This window comes from Sylvia atricapilla, chromosome 8 (assembly GCF_009819655.1).
Source record: "Sylvia atricapilla isolate bSylAtr1 chromosome 8, bSylAtr1.pri, whole genome shotgun sequence".
Classification (NCBI taxonomy): Eukaryota; Metazoa; Chordata; class Aves; order Passeriformes; family Sylviidae; genus Sylvia; species Sylvia atricapilla.
This window is the reverse complement of record NC_089147.1, coordinates 17,315,472-17,332,843: the sequence shown is the minus strand read 5'-3', so window position 1 is coordinate 17,332,843 and position 17,372 is coordinate 17,315,472. Positions and strand designations below refer to the sequence as shown.

General features: G+C 41.6%; 1 protein-coding gene across 1 annotated transcript; it reads left to right on the top strand.

The window, feature by feature from the left end:
- Nucleotides 1–1,603: 1,603 nt before the first annotated feature.
- On the top strand, nucleotides 1,604–14,954 carry FAS (Fas cell surface death receptor). The gene is made up of 9 exons (XM_066323875.1): nucleotides 1,604–1,736; nucleotides 7,955–8,102; nucleotides 8,671–8,805; nucleotides 10,756–10,864; nucleotides 11,342–11,406; nucleotides 11,746–11,823; nucleotides 11,957–12,027; nucleotides 12,505–12,529; nucleotides 13,365–14,954. Exons 1-9 carry the CDS (start codon nucleotides 1,680–1,682, stop codon nucleotides 13,778–13,780), a joined length of 1,104 nt encoding a protein of 367 aa, XP_066179972.1. The 5' UTR covers nucleotides 1,604–1,679; the 3' UTR covers nucleotides 13,781–14,954.
- The last annotated feature ends 2,418 nt before the right edge of the window (nucleotides 14,955–17,372 follow it).

Genomic DNA, 17,372 nt, shown 5'->3' with positions numbered 1-17,372 from the left:
ACTCAGAATAGTCAAACAACAAAAAGTCCTCCAAACACTTTTCTCTTTCTCCATTATATATATAAAACCCACACACAACTACAATTATTAACTACATAAGGTATGACTTCGAGTCACATGCAGACACTGTTGTTTTGACAGGAATCTAGTGGCTTTCAAACGTCTCTCAAAGTTCCCTACCTAAGACAAAAAGCACTCCACCGCAAAGCAGCTACATGCACACAGTCATCACACCGGGGGGGCAGGGAGCAGTGCAAACCACATGCACTAATAGACTCCAGTGAAGGCACCAGATAAATAGTGCCAGAGGCACACTGAGGTGTCACTGAACCCTGAGCAATGCCTGCTGAGGGCCCAGCCACATCAGGTTTTGATTTTAGGACAAAACACAATCCCTTTGAGTGATGGATTTTGGAAAGAATTCTGCCAAGCTTTCTGCTGCAGTAACGATCCAGATCTGGACAACATTGCTTGCAGTCCCTACTCCACCCCTTACCCGCACGCAAATTTCCACTAAAATTAGCAGCCTCACAGACATGTTGATTTGGGTTTGCACAGTAGGAACTAGAGACATGTAACCCAGGCACTGCACCCAAGAGAGATGCCTCTCATTCATTATAATTCCATGCTGGGAATGCAAAAAGTTGATCGTTCAAGGGTACTCCGAAGGCAGCATCTCTAAAAATGTGTCAGCAGCACCTTTTGGCTTACCCGGAAGCGGTTAAAAAGCCTGAACTATTTAAAACACTAGCTATTTTTTGTTGATGTTATGTACTGCAGCTAAGAGCCATACCAGCAGAAAAGCTGACAGGTTTTCGAAAATCTGAGTCATAAACCACTGAAAAAATGGTGTTTAAAATGAAAATGCCAGCTCGATTGCAACCATAGTCCTCCCAAGGCAATGGAATCATGTCAAAACCTGAAAGCTCAAAACACCTATCGGTAACGAACGCCATCACGTCATTTCTAACTCTGCAAAGGAGGCCAGACTACCAGCATTTCAAACCACTGAAAGCTTGCAGGAAAAACACAAGAAGTGAGTGACTGGAAATAAATAGAAAACAGAAGTCACGGGCTTGAGCAACCCTTTCAATAACACAGCAAAGAGCAGTACTTCTTGCTGTAGTGAGTTTAGCATGCTCTGAGTGCCTGACCCAAGTCTATCCTCTGCAGTACCAAAGCAGAGTTTCTGCCCTCAGTGGGGAGCCAATTGCTCCGCCCAGCACCCGAAGCACAGGAATCGAATGCCTCACGCCTCGTTCCCAGCACTAAGGCTGTTGGCTTGGTGACCTCGGGGCCGTGCCTGGCATCCACGAGCTGCCTAGTGGTGTCCCCGACCAAGCACCGCGGTCCCCGCGACGCCCGGCACACCCGAGCGGAATCCCCGTGCCCTCGCTCCCTGTCACCGCTGAGCACGGGGCTGTCCCGCCGGTGTCTGCGGCTCGCCCGGCGGCCGGAGCCCCTGTCCGGGCCCGGGTCACCGCGGGGCAGCCGCAGCACGGCCCGGCACACAGCCACCCCCACCGGCCCCGGCCCGGGCCCTGCCGAGCCCCGCTGTGCCGGGGGCGGGCCGGGGCGGGCCGCGCTGTTTGCCAACATGGGAGGAGCCGGCCGGGCAGGGCGAGGGCAGCTGCGGTCGTCCCGCCGGAAGGTGTGGGGCAGCCCGGGGCAGCGGCGGCATGGCGAAGGTGCGGGACAGCGGCGGCGTGGCCTGGGGGCTCCTTGCCCTGCTCCTCGTAAGTGTCCGCCCGAGCGGGGCAGCGGGCGGCGGGGCAGCCCCAGCGGGACTGCGGGGCCGGGCGGGGACGGGCATGAGGCGCCGCCGGGCGAGGAGCGCTGCCCGGCTGCCGCTCGCCACCGGCCGCGACAAACTTGTTACCGGCATTTCAGTCGGTTCGTCAGGCGGTGTTCTAAGTGGAAAAACCTCAGCTTCAAGTTCAGGCACTTCTAAAGGGTGCTAAGTGGCGCGTGTTGTTTAAAAGAGGACGGAAGAAAAGGGGGATGGATGCGTGTCGCTGTCGGATCGTGAGCTGTAGGTGTGCTCCGCAGGTCCGCAGCCTCCCACAGCGGCCGGAGGCGCGGGGCAGGCAGGTGGAGAGTCCCCGCTCTGGGGAGCTGCGGGACCTGCCCGGGCTAGAACCGGGCCGGGTGGGAGCCGACCTGCACTGCACCTCAGCGGATCCCTGGCAGCGAGCTGGGAAAGCAGCAGAAAAGCAAATACCTGTGGGGGAGGAGTTTGAACCACTATGACAGTGACCCACGAGAGGCTAGAGGATCAGTCAGTCACTGCCTGGAGTCGATGAACAGCATTTACTGGAAGCAATAGGGCAGGGCCTTTTCCTTCTTGCCTGAATCATGTCCCTGCAGCTTCTGAGAGCTTCCGTCTCGTCTCTTTCTCACAGTAAAGTTACCTTCATAAAGATCCATGCTGAACCCCTGCCGTCAGCAGGAAAAGTAAGGAAGTGTCAGCGGCCAGCACAGGGATCTCCGCCGGTACAGGTGCATTACGCCAAAGGGCTGCAGGAAGCTCCAGGGCGGGACACCCAGGGAGATCTGGGGTGTGTGGATGCCCTGGCTCGGCCTGCGCTCCGTACAGCTGTCCGAGGCAGCCCCGCTCCCCGAGCCCAGGGCTGGGGAGGGGACATGAGGCAGGTGGTGGCAGTGAGCCCCTGCCTAGCGGTGTGGCTGCAGTACACATCGCTTCCCCAGCCCCAATCCTCCCGTTTCAGAGACAGCTCACTGGAGCTGACCTTCGAAGTCTCGTCACAGTGTGGTTTTATTGCTAACAAACACAGTTTGTTCTGTGGTTTGTCAGGTTAAAATCACGTCTTAATGTATAAACCACTCAAATTGTGATCTGATTAACTGCATAACAAGTAGTAAATTATTTGAAGTATTCCAGAGAGCTCTATCCATGCCCCTGCACAAATCATCCAAGTGTAATTAAATACAAAGATGCGTTTTCATCTGCTGACGGAAGTGTGTATTACCTGTTCCTGTACAGGAGCAGCCAACTAGTGACAGAAGTGTCAGTGTAGCTCAGTATGTTGGAACTTTTCAGAATATATATATTAAGATTAAAAATACTTTCTTTTATAACACTGCTTTAGAGACTGTATAATTTATGTTCTTATTTTCCAATTGTTTTCAAATTTCAGTATACCTTAGAAAGACTCTAGCATTCGTACATAATTTCTGTTTTTAAAAAATTATTTGTTTTAATTTACATCTTGTTTCACTACTTAAAAAATAGTAAACCTAGTCAGAGTTTGGCATATTACTTGGTTAAACCAGAACATGAAAACAGTTTGTCAAATGAGACCTCAATTTTTCAAAGGACTCCATTCTGCACTCAAGTAAAAGAAGATTTAGGCATAGTCATGCAAAAATAGCAATGGTCTATGAAGTTAGAAAACATCTGAGTTCTCCATGTAGAAAAAGCTACAAAACTATGTTCCACTGAGAGATACACTTGTCTCAGTTTGCAGACAAATTTTAGGAGAAAACACTCTGGGATGAACCTTTCCTCTTAAGAGAAGGGCTCCAATAATCCCTTTTTGCCAATGAGAGAAAATAATACTAGGGGTGAAAGTGGAAAAAAAAGCCCCCTGTTTATTAACAAAGCAAGATACCCACAAGACACGGGAAAGGAAAAGAAATTGAACTTTATACTGCACACCCCCCACCCAGCTGCACAGCGAGGAGGCAAGGATGGTGGCTGCTCCCTTTGTCTCAGGGAAGGGAAGAAAAAAATCCACACAGCAGCTCAGGTAAAAAGTAGATAGGAACCTGCTGAGTTTCTGGTGTTGGTGTGCTCCTCACAGCAGGCAAAACTGGTGGGTTTCATTGTCCTTTCTTTTGCTGGCCCGAGTCTTTCCCACCATCGCTGTAGGCTTCTTGGACTGTAAGCCAAAACAGTTTAAGTGGAATAACCCAAAAAAAACCTAAAAAGAAGCAACTGAAGGGTCTCTGCTGGAGTCCAGGCAAAAAGGCGGGGAAAGATAAAGAAAAGCTTCTTGGCTAAGCAAAAGCTAAGCAAGAATACAGATCGAAGAAAGGCAGTGAATTAACAATCCCATTTGCAGCCCAAAGCACGCCAGAGTTTGAACTGAGCCTGTGCCAGGGAGTTCCCAGGCTCCAGCCCCACATCCTGGTTCATCTTAAACCATTCCTGGGCATACAGCAGGCAATTAGGGAATAAATACCATCATAGAATCACCTCAAGACAGCACTCTAAAGGAATAGGCCAGAGAGTGAACTGTTATGTAAATATTTTGTAATTGTGATATAAGTACAGAGCAGGCAGTTTTCTGAAAGTTCAGAAGACATACCATTGAAAACAGGGCTCCTAAATTACAGCATTGGTCTTTCTTCCTCATATCATGGAAAACTAATACACACATTTACATGTATATAAACAGCCATAAACAGCCATAAAATGATGGGATGATGCAAGACTCAAGTGGAAAGTATAAGGGCCCCAGTTCTGGAAACATGTCTGTGCATGTTCCCACAGTAACCACCTTTATCTTTGCAGTAACCCACTGAACAAAGAGAAAGTCATAAGAAAACCATTTTGTGTTACAGAAGGAAAAGGGGGAGAGTTGCTAGATTTCTATCTGTCCAAGATTTCTATCTTAATCTCAACAAAGTGAGGGTGAGACCTGTTAATAGCACTCCAAACTCTCCAAATACTGTTTACTAGGTGCTCAGTAGCACAGTACTTCTAAAAACCAAAACCCAGCAAAATAACCAATCATACAACTCCCAGCCCCAATATGTTGTTGCAATTTGCATGTGAGTCAGCTAAGATTTGAAAGTCTAGTGGATTGAATTTGGACAGTGAGTGTTTTAAGGTGCTGGACAGTCTGAGGCTTTTTGCTCTCACAGGCACTAAACACGCACATTTCCCTTGGAGTTTGAGAAGCTCAGGATGCTTCTAGTTGTGAGGGAATACCAAGTCCATTGTTGGCTTTTAAAAAATGGAACTGGATTCTTTTTGTTCTTTTTATAAAAGATTTTAGAATGTGAAATACTATGTTTAGAGATTATTTTTGGTGCTAACTATGAGATTCAGCCCCAGTGGGTGGGAGAAAAAAAAGAGTTGGAGGAAAAATGGTAATGGAATTTTTGGAAGCAGAAATTTCTTGTTATAGTGAAAGAATTGGAGTAGAGAATCCTTTTAAGATTACTTTTTGAATGAAATTATTCTTTGAAAAGGCCATGCTGACAGAGTTAATACAAGGGAGATTAATTACAGAGAAAAGCATATTAAAATGAAGGTAGTTCTAGCAACCCAACTTTCACAAGGCAAAAAAAAGCAAGAAAAATCCCCCCTCCTCCTTTTTTAACACTTAGAAAGCCCCTGATGAGCTCATGCACCTTGGTCCATGTAACAAGTGTGGAGTGGAAAAAAAAGGCTGTGTTCTGTGGCCATCAGTCTTCTCATTCATCATTTATAGATCAGAAATGGGAGAATTGGCTTACTAAAAATAAAATGTATTATAAAGATAACAGGAGAAAACAGAGACATTTTTTTCCTCAGAGTTAACACTGTAAAGTTTTAAAAAGCCATGTATGCAAATTACATGTTCACACACTTCCAAAGCTGAGATTACCTACCTATAAGATGTGTCCTCCAGAAGCATTTCAGCTGAAATAAATTGACATGTATGAAGAATACTTAGAGGAAGAACTGGAGACCTGAGAATCCCAAAATGACACAAGCATTCAAAGAAATTGAAGTTCTTGTCACCGTGCCCTGGAAATGCAGATGAAAAAAGGTTTCATAAAAGTGTCCTTAGCAAATACCTGTTGGTGAAAGCATTTTGGAAGACTCTGTTGGAATGAAGGAGAGGGAGCAGGTAGAATACTTTTCATTGTCTGGGCAATGCAATTGCAGAGAAACCAGAAAACTTGAGCTCCTATGATAATTTTTATTGATTCTGCTAAGGATAGATGTCCCGAACTGATTGATCTTATTCCCATTGACTGCTTAGTGCAACCTAATCTTCAGTTTAGATATGAAAACTACTTTTTTTAGGTTGAGAAAGTTAAACGAGAGCCTCTGTGAGTCATTCTAGGCTGAAAACATACCACCACTGCTTGAATGTACTCGTCATAAAAAAGCACCTATCATCCCTGCCTGTATAAAAGCCCCTAAACTGCTTCCTTTCTGATATTAGTGTTTACTGCTCTGTGGCAACAGAAAAAGCAACTAAGGTGTACACAGGAAGCTAAATGACTATTGACTCTTTTCTGTTTTCTTTTTTTCCTATAAGACACACCAAAATTTGTAAATAGCAAATGGATTGCTTTTAAGAAGGTGCAAATCCAGGAGGAAAAATGGTTTGAAAAAATTAGGGTGTTGCTTTAAAAAAAGTGTTCATTGTTTTATCATTATTCCTTCTACAGGAAGACGTTGTAAGACATCCCTGCAAGCAGAACCAATGTAGGTATTTGGTGCTGCTTAAGTGTCAGATTCTGAGAAGTGACCCCCACTTCTTGTAAGTGTACCAGGAAGTTCATCTCCGTGAGCAGGAGCAGAGGGCATCTATCTAAAAATGTTGTGTTTCTGTACCCCCTCACACAGCATAGATTATTTTTATAAAAGCATAAAATAGAGGCAGAGAGCTTTGTTCGTGTGAGGGAACACGTCTGTGCACACTCTATGTTTGCAGGCATTTGGTAAAATCAGCAAAGTTTTACTGGCATTGGTAATTTAGAAATCCATTTCCTTCTTTGATATGTCCTATTTTTGGCATGACTCTCTGGACACTTTCTTCATACTGCTTTAGGAAAAAACAAACCAGACTGGTCGTACATCCCTGACTATATTTTAGTAATGATTTTAAATCCGGACTTTCTAATCCAATGTTTAGTGAGACAGTTGTCCTAGGCAAAAGGAAAACAAATCACACTAATTTGGCATGTCCATTTGAAAGCTGCTGTGGAGACTTTAATTTTTTAACATCATTACATTGGGATTTAGAGGAGAGCACCCTGAAAGCTTTGGCAGCAAAGGAAGAGAGAGCACCAAACAGAGGATGTGATGGACTATGCATCCATACCCAGAGTTTCTCCAAGGCTGATTATGCTCTTTCAGCTGATGGAGCTTCACCTCCAGGTGCAAAGAAAGGCCTTCTTAATTTCAGTCCAGTTACTAATATTACATGCATTTTAAACAGATGCTAAGGAAATAAAATTCTTTCCAGCTTCTCCCTTATGAATAGACTAGAGGATCAAAAGAAGTGGCTACCTGTGGAAAGCAATGGTATTATTGGTTACAGCAGCTGGTTTGCAACAGATAACACTTCCTTCGCTTGAGAGCTCAGTTTAATATCCAAAATGATTTTTCAGTAATTTAACATAAAGGGTTTTCTGCATCTAACTGAAATTATGGTCAGCATCCATAACTCCATTATATAGATATCTGATATTTGGTGCATGCAGAATAAATACAGCATTCTCCAGAAAATGTTGCTGAGAAGAAGGCAAGCTGTACCAGATCTATCGTTATCATTCTTCTTCCTTCTTGCAAAATAATAAAAACCCCATGGTTTGGCCTCTGGCCCTCAGTGCTTTATTATTATCCTGAAAAGAGACAGGGCAGTAAAGACACTAGTAAAGCTTTACTGCCTAATGACAGAAATAAAAACAAACAAACAAGAAACCCCAAGCACTATGAAATTTAACTTGACAGTGCAAAAAAAATCAAAGAAATTGATCTCTTGTAAATTAATTTGAAAGGAGAATGTCTGTAGTGGTAGAGTTCATGGCTTTAGTATGGGCTCTCATTGTCCATTAAATCTAAAGTAATGAACAGTTTTAGTAAGGGAGTGAATATCATTGTGTTTAGTTATAGAGTAACACTATTAGTGTTACTCTGCTAATTCTAAAACACACCTACAGTCCTAAACAGTTTTTTTTTGTCTAATTCTCTGTTCTCTCCTAGGTGGCTGTCTTAATTGTTGAAACACAGTGCAGAAATTATACTGAAGCTGTAAAAACGTACAATAGGAGGATCATTTCCAGGAGGGAAGTTAACTGCAATGAGGATGAATACAAGTCAGAAACTCAGTGTTGCAAGAAATGTAAAAGTGGTGAGTGTGATTTTAAGACTGTATTGAGAAGTCATTAATAGGGGACACCACAGCATGCACAATTGCTTTGTGCTGGGATACTGAAGTGGCATGAGGTGGTTTCCTGGATGCAGTGCTTCATTCCAGCTGTATCTTTTTTTGTAACAGGACATAAACCTCTTCAAAGATATTTCTTGAGCTCAGTGCACCAATAACTTTTCACTACAGAGAGTAGTTCTTTCATAACATGCTTGTTACAGAAGAGCCAAGAATTAACATACACATACTTGAAAGAGGTTGAAAAAGTGAAAACACATGCTTTTGCCTACAAGATTCCATACATTCGTTGGTTTTCCAGATTTTGATGTACAGTTTTGTTTGGTGTATTCTCCTTCAGTATTAAATTGGAGGAAGAGTAGGGATAATCAAATGTTATGTATACTATATTCCTGAAGTGCATCTACACATGCACAAAGAATATTCATTCCATATTTGGAATCAAAATGTATTAGGGATTAAAAATGAAAATCTGATGTTAGTCTGGTGGCTGGTGGCTTCTCTCTAAATTGTTGCTTTTCTGTCTCTACAGGTTTTGTTAAAAATGTCAGCTGCCCAACAGATATTATCAAACACTGTGTTCCATGTGAGAAAGGAAAGGAATTCATGAATCACCCCAATGAGTTGGACAAGTGTTGGAGATGCAAATCATGTGACAGCAAATTTGGTATGTCTGTAGAAATAGCAATGACTCTTCTGCTGCACAGGATTTCACTGAAAAATCTCCACAGTACCTTAATTGTGGTTAGCATGTAGATTCAAAACTTTTAGTGGTAGAATATGAATGAATTTGTAAGAAAGTAGTAAGTTTATCCTCCAGTTCCCTTTCATCAAGCACAAAGTAGAAAGAAAAATAGTTGGTCCATTATTTCTACTTATATCTGCCTTTGCTTAGCCAAGGTCTTTGCCAAGCAGACACTGTACAAACTGGTTAGAGCCAAGGAAGGCAAGTTCTCCCTATTCTTTAAACTCTATTTAAAAGAGGGGTGTAAAAAGTAATGGTGGTTTCTTTTGTAGTCTTTCACATAGATGATAATATTATTTAAATTTGATTGCTGTCTTTTGAAACACTCAGGATGCCATGTGGAATGCATGTGTAGGACCATAAGGCAGTCCCTCCAGGGGCAGACCAGTGGCCCACATACCCCACTATCCTGCATTCAGCAGTGAAGGCAAGAGGGGCTGTTTAGAGATAACACAAAGAAACCTGTCTGCTTTCTGTGGTCTGTTCCCTGCAGTCTATCAGCATCCACAGCTGAGGGAAAGGACATTAGAAGATCTTTACCTACCTAGTAATTTCCATATCTGTTTATGAGCCCTTTGTTTATGAACCTGCTGGGTGACAGCAGAAATTCACTACTTGTTGTATAAATACCCACCACACACTTTTTTTTTTTTTTTTTTTTTTTTTCTTAATCCATTAAACTTATCACCTACCAGTTCCACCAGGTGTCCTGTGGATCTGCTCTACTTGGATTTAGGGAATGATAGTTCTTCATTCCTCATACCCAAAATCAAGTGTAATGAATGGAGAAACAGTTCTCAACTCCAATATGGTTGTACTCAGATCACCTCTTGGAATATCAATCTCTAGTGCTCTCTTCTTCCTTTACAACCTCAATATGGATAGAAAACTTTCCTCTCATTTGCTACTATAATAAGCATTTTTTGCATGGGTAATGAAATTGGCAAGAGCAGAACAATATTATATATATTAGTATCACAGTTATTTAAACTGAAGAGAGGAAAAGGGTAATGAGATGGCTAGTCACAATGTTCCATGGACAAAAATGTAGTTGAAGAGAAGTCAGTAGATTGACAATAGGCAAGAGGAAAATTACCACTGAAGTTCCATATGAGCCATTCTTAAAATTGTTCATGTTCACTATTTCCATCAGTTACTTCAGCACTGGTTTCACAGTAGAGCTTTATCAAATTCTGAAACATAAAGCAGTTTCAAATTACAGCAGGACACTGAATGTAGTAACTCAAATATTTGTTCTATTTTTATATGCCTATGAAAATAGCTTTCATAGTAGGTAGATCCAGTAATTTTTAGTGCAGAAGTATTTTTTTCATAGATGGGGATAGTATCATTGTATAAACTGAGGATAGGAGAAAATTAATAATTTGCTTTGATTCATAAGAAGAATACATGACATGGATATGTTAGCCAAAAAAGACAGAATGGAATTCCTCATCATTGGAGGTCTTCAAGAAAAGGTGAAACTTTTTGTCTGTCAGGGAGTGCAAAGAACCCATCTCCATTATCAAGTGAGGAGATTGGCTGTGTGATCTTCTGAGTTTCCTTCTGGCTTTAAACTTCTGAATGGCAAAAAGAAGTTGGGATTTGGCTGTGCTGAATGAGTCCTCTTCTGGCCGGAACTGAATTGTGTGAGGAGTTTTCTGAGCTCTCCTCCAGCAGAGGTCCCTCTAACAGCTCCATATTCCCAGCTGTGTGTCAGCCCAGCTCCTTAGAAAAGCCCTTTGTGTGTATTATAAAGTTAAGCCTTGCTAGTGCCAGCAGAGGTGGAGCTAGCAGCAAGTCTGAGGACAAGACTTCGTGGGCAGAAGCCTGCTTTTTCAAAATAATACACTTTAAGAGATCTATTTTTAGGTTTGGAAGTTGTAAAGAACTGTACCCCAGAAGAGGACACACAATGTGCCTGTGCAAAGAACTATTTTTGCAGTTCTGCAGGATGTGACAGTTGCTTTCCGTGTACCACGTAAGTTTATGCCTTCATCACTACATATGAAATTGTTAATATGTAATCACATTTTTTTCCACCTGGTTTCAAGACAGAGGCTAAGGTAATCTATAACCTCAGGGAAAGCATACTAAATTTCATTTGCACCTGAGCTGACCGAGTTTGGTCAACTCAGTTTGCAGCCATGAAGGCTTTCCAAAGGCATGCAGAAAAATGTATAGATCCACTGAGTCTGGGTATGCTTTTTCAAAAGTGTAATGAAGTATCTGTGCTTTCCTGTTGTCTTTGTGTGATCTACTGTTACACTGAAAAATAATTTCATATGTTTTCCCACTGCCACAAAGTTCCATGCCATTTTCATACCTATTAAATTCCAAACCCTAAGATCAGGGGTTTGGAATATGAAAGCAGCTTCTTAGAAGATTTGGTTTTGCTTTCTTAACAGCTTAAGAGAGAAAAAATCCCCTAATAATTTTGTATTCATATTTTCTGCAGATGTGAAAGTGGTGTAATTGAAAAACAATGTACTTCAGCTTCAGACACTGTATGTGGAACAAAAGGTACCATTTTAGAATGTAGCAAGGTCCATCACAGGCTATATTTTGGGAGGCAATTGCAATTGTCCTGTTCTACACACTGGTCACAATGATTCCTGACAGCTCAAGGCATTAGTCCTACTGGGCCCTGTACTGACCTGCAGAGTGTGATTTTCTCCTGATGACTGTGCTCCTTTTTAGGGGCAACTCATGATAGGCAGTTCTTTAACGTATTTGGCTTTTGTTATTAGGAAACAACAGGAGGGCTTTTAAAATCTGACACAGTCTTGTTTAAAATTTGGTGTGCTGCTGTATTGCATTTTTTGAGTTAACTTTTGTGTAAATTTTCCAATGTTCCAACAGAATCATCAATGCTTTCATGGGCCATTGGTTTGGCAGTTTTGGTAGCACTACTAGCAATAGCTGGAACATTATACTGGCGTAAGTAGTTCCCTGATTACTCCTATTATACTCTAAATATTCAGATGCTTATTCAAATACAATTTAAAATTTTTGGAGTCCGAAGGAGAGATATCCTGCCCTGGATTTAAAAAATCCGTTTTTTTTGTTTCAGGGAAGAAAAAACGGAGGTGTCTTACACTCAATGAGCACCTAAGTAACAAAGTTTACAAACCAAAGCATTGTGTAAGTATTGTTGCTTTGATCATAAAAATTTCAGCTTTATGCAAAGAACCTTTTTCCATTTAAATTGCACTGGGTCTTCCCAAACATTTGTGTGCCTCTCTTCTATGACATGAATGAGGTAAATTTCACCACAAGGACTCTTTTGGGAGAAGTGAGAGAAACCCTGTATTTACTTCTTCAGGATTGTTGGAATGCTTTCTAAGTCACATGACCACAATCAAAACTTCATAAAGCATCAGGCCTCCACCAAATCAGGATATTCCTGTTCCCATGCGTAATTTTAGACAATAGCAGTTGTGGGGTGATTCCCCAAACTTACCCAAGTCAAAAGAGGTCTCTCTGGTCTCACTCTCTCTCTCATAAAATAGGAATCATGGAGAAAACTAAAACAAAATTAAAGAAGTATCATGAAATGTATTTCTTCTCCTATATATACTCTTGTTCATCCTTATTTCTCTCTTGCTTTTTTTCTTTTAGGAAGATGAACCTCTCATAGACCCGGGTAAGAGACAAGTAATTTCTTAAAACTCATAGATACAGATAGATAAGAAAAAACATAGATACAGATACATAAATCCTAAACTAAAAAAAAAAAAAAAGAGTATTTTTTGTAGACTTGGCCACTGTCCAGACCTGTCATTCCAGCACAAAAGTGAACACTTACTAAAGAGGTACCAGTTCATATAATGCTCATCAAGGCACTTGGTGGCATCATGGAAGTCTTGCCTCAGCAGGAATTTCTGTTGTACAGGGAGCAATTACTCATTTTCTACAAGTAAATTTCAGTTCTGCATGTGGTACAGACACTAGGAAACAGCAAACTGTGTTTCTGTAACTGTGGATAATTATGATAAGGGTGCAGTCCCACAGTGGGATTGAAGATTCACAAACCCACATTATGTTCAGGGGCAAATCCACAGGAGTGCTACAGAATAGGAAAAATTATAAGCTCCACGACTATCACAACAGAAGACCTGTCCTGTTTCAGGATCTCTCCCAGTGCTATTTTGAGAAAAAAAAAAATGGGTACGTGAGAGGTGACCACACTTCAATGATAGAGAAGGACAGAATAGTTACAGAGGGAACTAATACCCTGTTTTAGGTGGTAGAAAGCAATATGGATGCAAGTCTAAATCTTTGAAATACATAGCATTTGGTAAGAACAAGTAAAAACAGACCTGCCATGTATTGTAAAAAATCACACATAAACCATACTGAGTCATAAATACCTGAAAGTTAATCTGGTTTGGATAGGAAAAGTAACAAATCTGACTGAAGATGAGGAAACCCAGTAAGATAAAAGTGCCAGGTGCATTAATTTCCTTTCACACTCCTAGATGCTGACCTGAGCAGCCACATTCCTGGTATTGTGGCAGAGATGACACTCCCAGATGTCAAGAAATTTGTTCGTCACCACCATATATCAGAACCTGCCATAGACCAAAGCATTCAGGATTGTCCTGGTGATACATCTGAACAGAAGATTAGGCTGTTTCGAGTCTGGTATCAAAGCCACGGGATGAAGGGCGCGTATGGAACCCTAATAAGCAGCCTGAGAGAGTTAAAAATGTGTGCTGTAGCTGATAAAATTGAGAAGAAACTGAAGGCAGCTATTTCCAGCTCTCAGGAAGGGGAACAGTCTAATAAGCCTGACACTGAGCAAAGCAAAACCTGCACTCAAGAGGGTAGAAATTCTTGCAGTGATAGTGCTGAGCTAAGTAAAGCCTATACTGTTAGTTTGGAAGAGACCTAGCACAAAGTAATTTGAAAATTATTTCTGAATATTTTTCTAATATAAATAACAGAGCTTTAAATCACTTTTTCACAGGCAGCTCTGATTGAACTCAAGTAAGTTATTATATGCAAAAGGAATAATTGCAAATTCTGTAGCAATACTTTTGCTTTAAAAAAAGTTTAAGCCTTTTTTGGTTGTTAAGGACTGGAAGAAGTTTTATGACTTGTTTACTAAAAGGTGCAATATAAGACTCCCGCTACAGGATTCATTACAAGAGGAAAAAAGGTAATCATTATTTGAAGAAAAGGTACGGTTTAAATGCATGGTCCTGCATTATTTAATCAATGTAGGATTTTTCTTACATTAAAAATTCAGGATGTTCCTTTTTTTGAAGGGAAAACTCTGGTGTTATGAGTCTCAAAAATGTACCATGAAACTTGAAAAAAATTGAAAAAACCTTTCATCACTTGAAAAAAAAAGTTTCCTGTCGTACACCTGATTAATTTGACATATAGGTGTTGCTGTGCTGGAAATACAGTTTCCATCTTCCATAAAAGCACTGTGTGTATATGGAGTTCTGTATATGTGTGCATGTATTCTATGCAAAAAGCTCCCAGTTTTAGGTAAAAATTATTATCTCTGTTGTTCTCAGCAATGTTTGTAAGCTTTTACTCAGGTTAGAACCCTTCAAAGAAATAGGAGCTGAAGCGTTAACAGCACAACAGAACCATCATTTCTGGAAGACAACTTTCAGAGTGTATGAAGGTTTTCTAATGCAGAAACTGATACAATGAAAGCATCTTTTTCATTAAAAAAATCTGCAAAATACATGACTTCTGTCTTTCTTATCATGTGGTATAGATATGTCGTGTTTAGGTTTGCTTTTACTCAGGTTAGCGAATCAGAATAAAGATCATTCTCATGAAAAAACACCTTACCTTTCTTTCATCACAAAGTGCAGAGGACTCAGCTCCTAAATTCAAAGGACCAGTATAGTGCTGGCAGCTTTGCTGTGAGGCCTTTCCCTCTCACACACCTATTTGTGCAAATCTCACAAAGTCTTTCAACAGAGGGGGACACTTTGCTGGAAAAGTTTGATTTTTCCAGGTTATACAGTAAGAAAGATGATTTTCTTCGGCTCTGTCATCAGTTCCTTAGAGAAAATCTCCAGCCAGTATCAGGACTCAGCCAAAACAGGAAGAGACCTACCTGGGCTTGCTCTCACCTGCCCACCAGTGTGTGGGTGTGTGGGGTAAGGTCCCAAGGCTGCCACTGGACCACAGGACCTGGAAGGGGCAAGGTAGGACTGGCCACAGGGTGCCAAAGGCTGGCAATCAACCCCTGCCAATGGTGGGTGCCTACAGCCATGTGGAGTTCCTCCAAAATGCCATATTGCTGGAAGTGGGGTACCTGGGAAGGCAGTACATGGCCTTTGGTAATAGCTAAAAATCTGTGTATGGCATCAGGGAGGAGCCTGAAAGAAGAAACAAGATGTAGCTTTGAACCCATTACATGTTTCATGGACTTGGCCTGTTAAAGGTCTCGATGACACAGAGCATGTGTTGCCCGGGCCCAGTTTATGTTGTACAGCTCTTAAGCACCATCCATGCTAAGCATCCAGAAAAACCTTCCACCCCACTTTGGAGCCTCTAAACTAGCTGCATCTTCTGAGTGACAGATCCAGTGCTGTATTTCCAAAATCCCCACGCTGTGCTGCTTTTCAAAGGAAAACCTCCAGGGTGCTGCAGTCAGATGGTTTAATAAACATGGGCCAGATTGTGCACCCATGGACTGATTAACACTTTGCGCTGTCTAAGTGGCTTGTGTCTGTGCTGTCTGTGTACAGCTCTGACACACTGTGACAATGTGTTGCTCCTTGTCCTGTTTTGGCCAGGGTCCACATATATAAAAGAAAAAAATACCTGCCTTTCAGACAAGCAGCGCAGCTGTGGTGTCAGCTGTGCCATCTTTATAGGATGCAGTGGTGTAGAAGCATAGCCAGGACAGGAAGAAAGGAAAGCTCCATGCTCTCACAAGCCTTGGTGGATAGGCAGCTCCCTATATCATGCACCATCTAGGAAGGCATGATAATGTAGCTTAAAGTTGTGTTGAATTCAGCATTTTCTTCCCTTGGCTTCTGGCTTTGTCTCCCCGAGTGAAGCATCTGACTAGCAGAAATGAAGGTAGTCCACCTCTCAGGGTTTCAGTGGAGCAGGGTCTATAACCAATCTGAACTACACTGATCTCAAAATGGACCAAACAAACCTCATTAATTTCTAACAGTGAAATAGTGATTTTTTTTCTTTCATCACACTGGAATTCCCCAACCTCAGTATAAAAAGGATGGTTTAAAAAAAAGTCCCTGAGCAATGAGTCACATTTTCTTTAGGAGATGTCTGCAAGGCTCAACTCAGACTGCCATTAACTGGTGATTAGCATACATCATATTTTTTTCTTAACTGGAACACTGTGCATCAAATAGGAGGATTGATTATACTATAACAGTTAGTTTTCCAAATGAGTCTGTATGTGTCTACATTGCAGTCAGCAGTGCAGAGTAGAGCTGAAGCTTAGAGTACCTGCACCGGGGACTGACAGTGATTTAGTTCTGCTGACCTGAAGTAGCACATCCAGATTTATTTGCCTCCTGCTTCTGACATAATTTTCAAACTAGGGCTGTATAAGAAAAAAGAAACTGAAGCATGGAAACAGCATCAGAAGAGCAAGTGAAAACTGAAACAGAAACTTGCCCAGACTTGTCACCTTTTGAAAAGCAGATTACAAAAGAAAAGTTGTCTCTTCAGAAAGCAAAAACTTTGCAGAACAATCCTATTTGTTATGCAAATAGTACACCCAAAACAATTGTTATTTTAAAGTCACTACTATAGAAAAACATGAACATAGACATAAAAGGCCAGAGGGATGACTTAAGTCCCCTACAAACTGAATGTGACCATGTGTGAGATGTTTGATCAGAAATTCCAAGGGCTGTTTTGCTGTGCACACCCACACCAGCTGCTCCTCCATGCTGCAAAATGTAGAGCAGTTACAGCTGCTCTGCAAGCAAACCAAACACCTGAAGATGACAGAAACAAAATCAGTATTACATTGTGGTACCAGAAGAACACAGGAATGGTTAAAGACAGCTCCAGTATATACAGGACTGCTGCAATACGAAATACATTATTTTCAAAGCTATTCTGCAGGCTGCCAGTTCTTGAAAAGACGTGTCTGAGAAATTAAAGAGTCTGAAATGTTTCTGCACAGATAGTATGACAAGCATATTAAAGTGTGAGAGAGCTCAGGCTTATTTCCTGTATGAAGGAGAGAAAAGGAAAACAATACCAACAGATCTGTGAGAAGACTAAAAGCATATTGGGAAAAGCCTTGGAAATAGGCAGTTTTCCTGTTTTGAGAGGATATAAACCCTCAAAACTCACATGCCACTCTTACTGTTTGTCAATACTTTGATTCTGGACATCAAAGGGAAGCTTGCATTCCTGCTATCCCACTGCTAGCAAGAGCAAAATACCCACCATGTGTATCTAGCCTCTAGCACTGAAATGTGGTTGAGGATTCTGAGGGATGTGGGAACGATCACAAAACAATG

Coding starts and splice junctions, on each gene's coding strand:
- FAS (XM_066323875.1), top strand. CDS start 1,680: ATGGCGAAGGTGCGGGACAGCGGCGGCGTGGCCTGGGGGCTCCTTGCC. Junction 1,737..7,954: donor GGCTCCTTGCCCTGCTCCTC/GTAAGTGTCCGC, acceptor GTTCTCTCCTAG/GTGGCTGTCTTAATTGTTGA. Junction 11,407..11,745: donor CACTGTATGTGGAACAAAAG/GTACCATTTTAG, acceptor ATGTTCCAACAG/AATCATCAATGCTTTCATGG.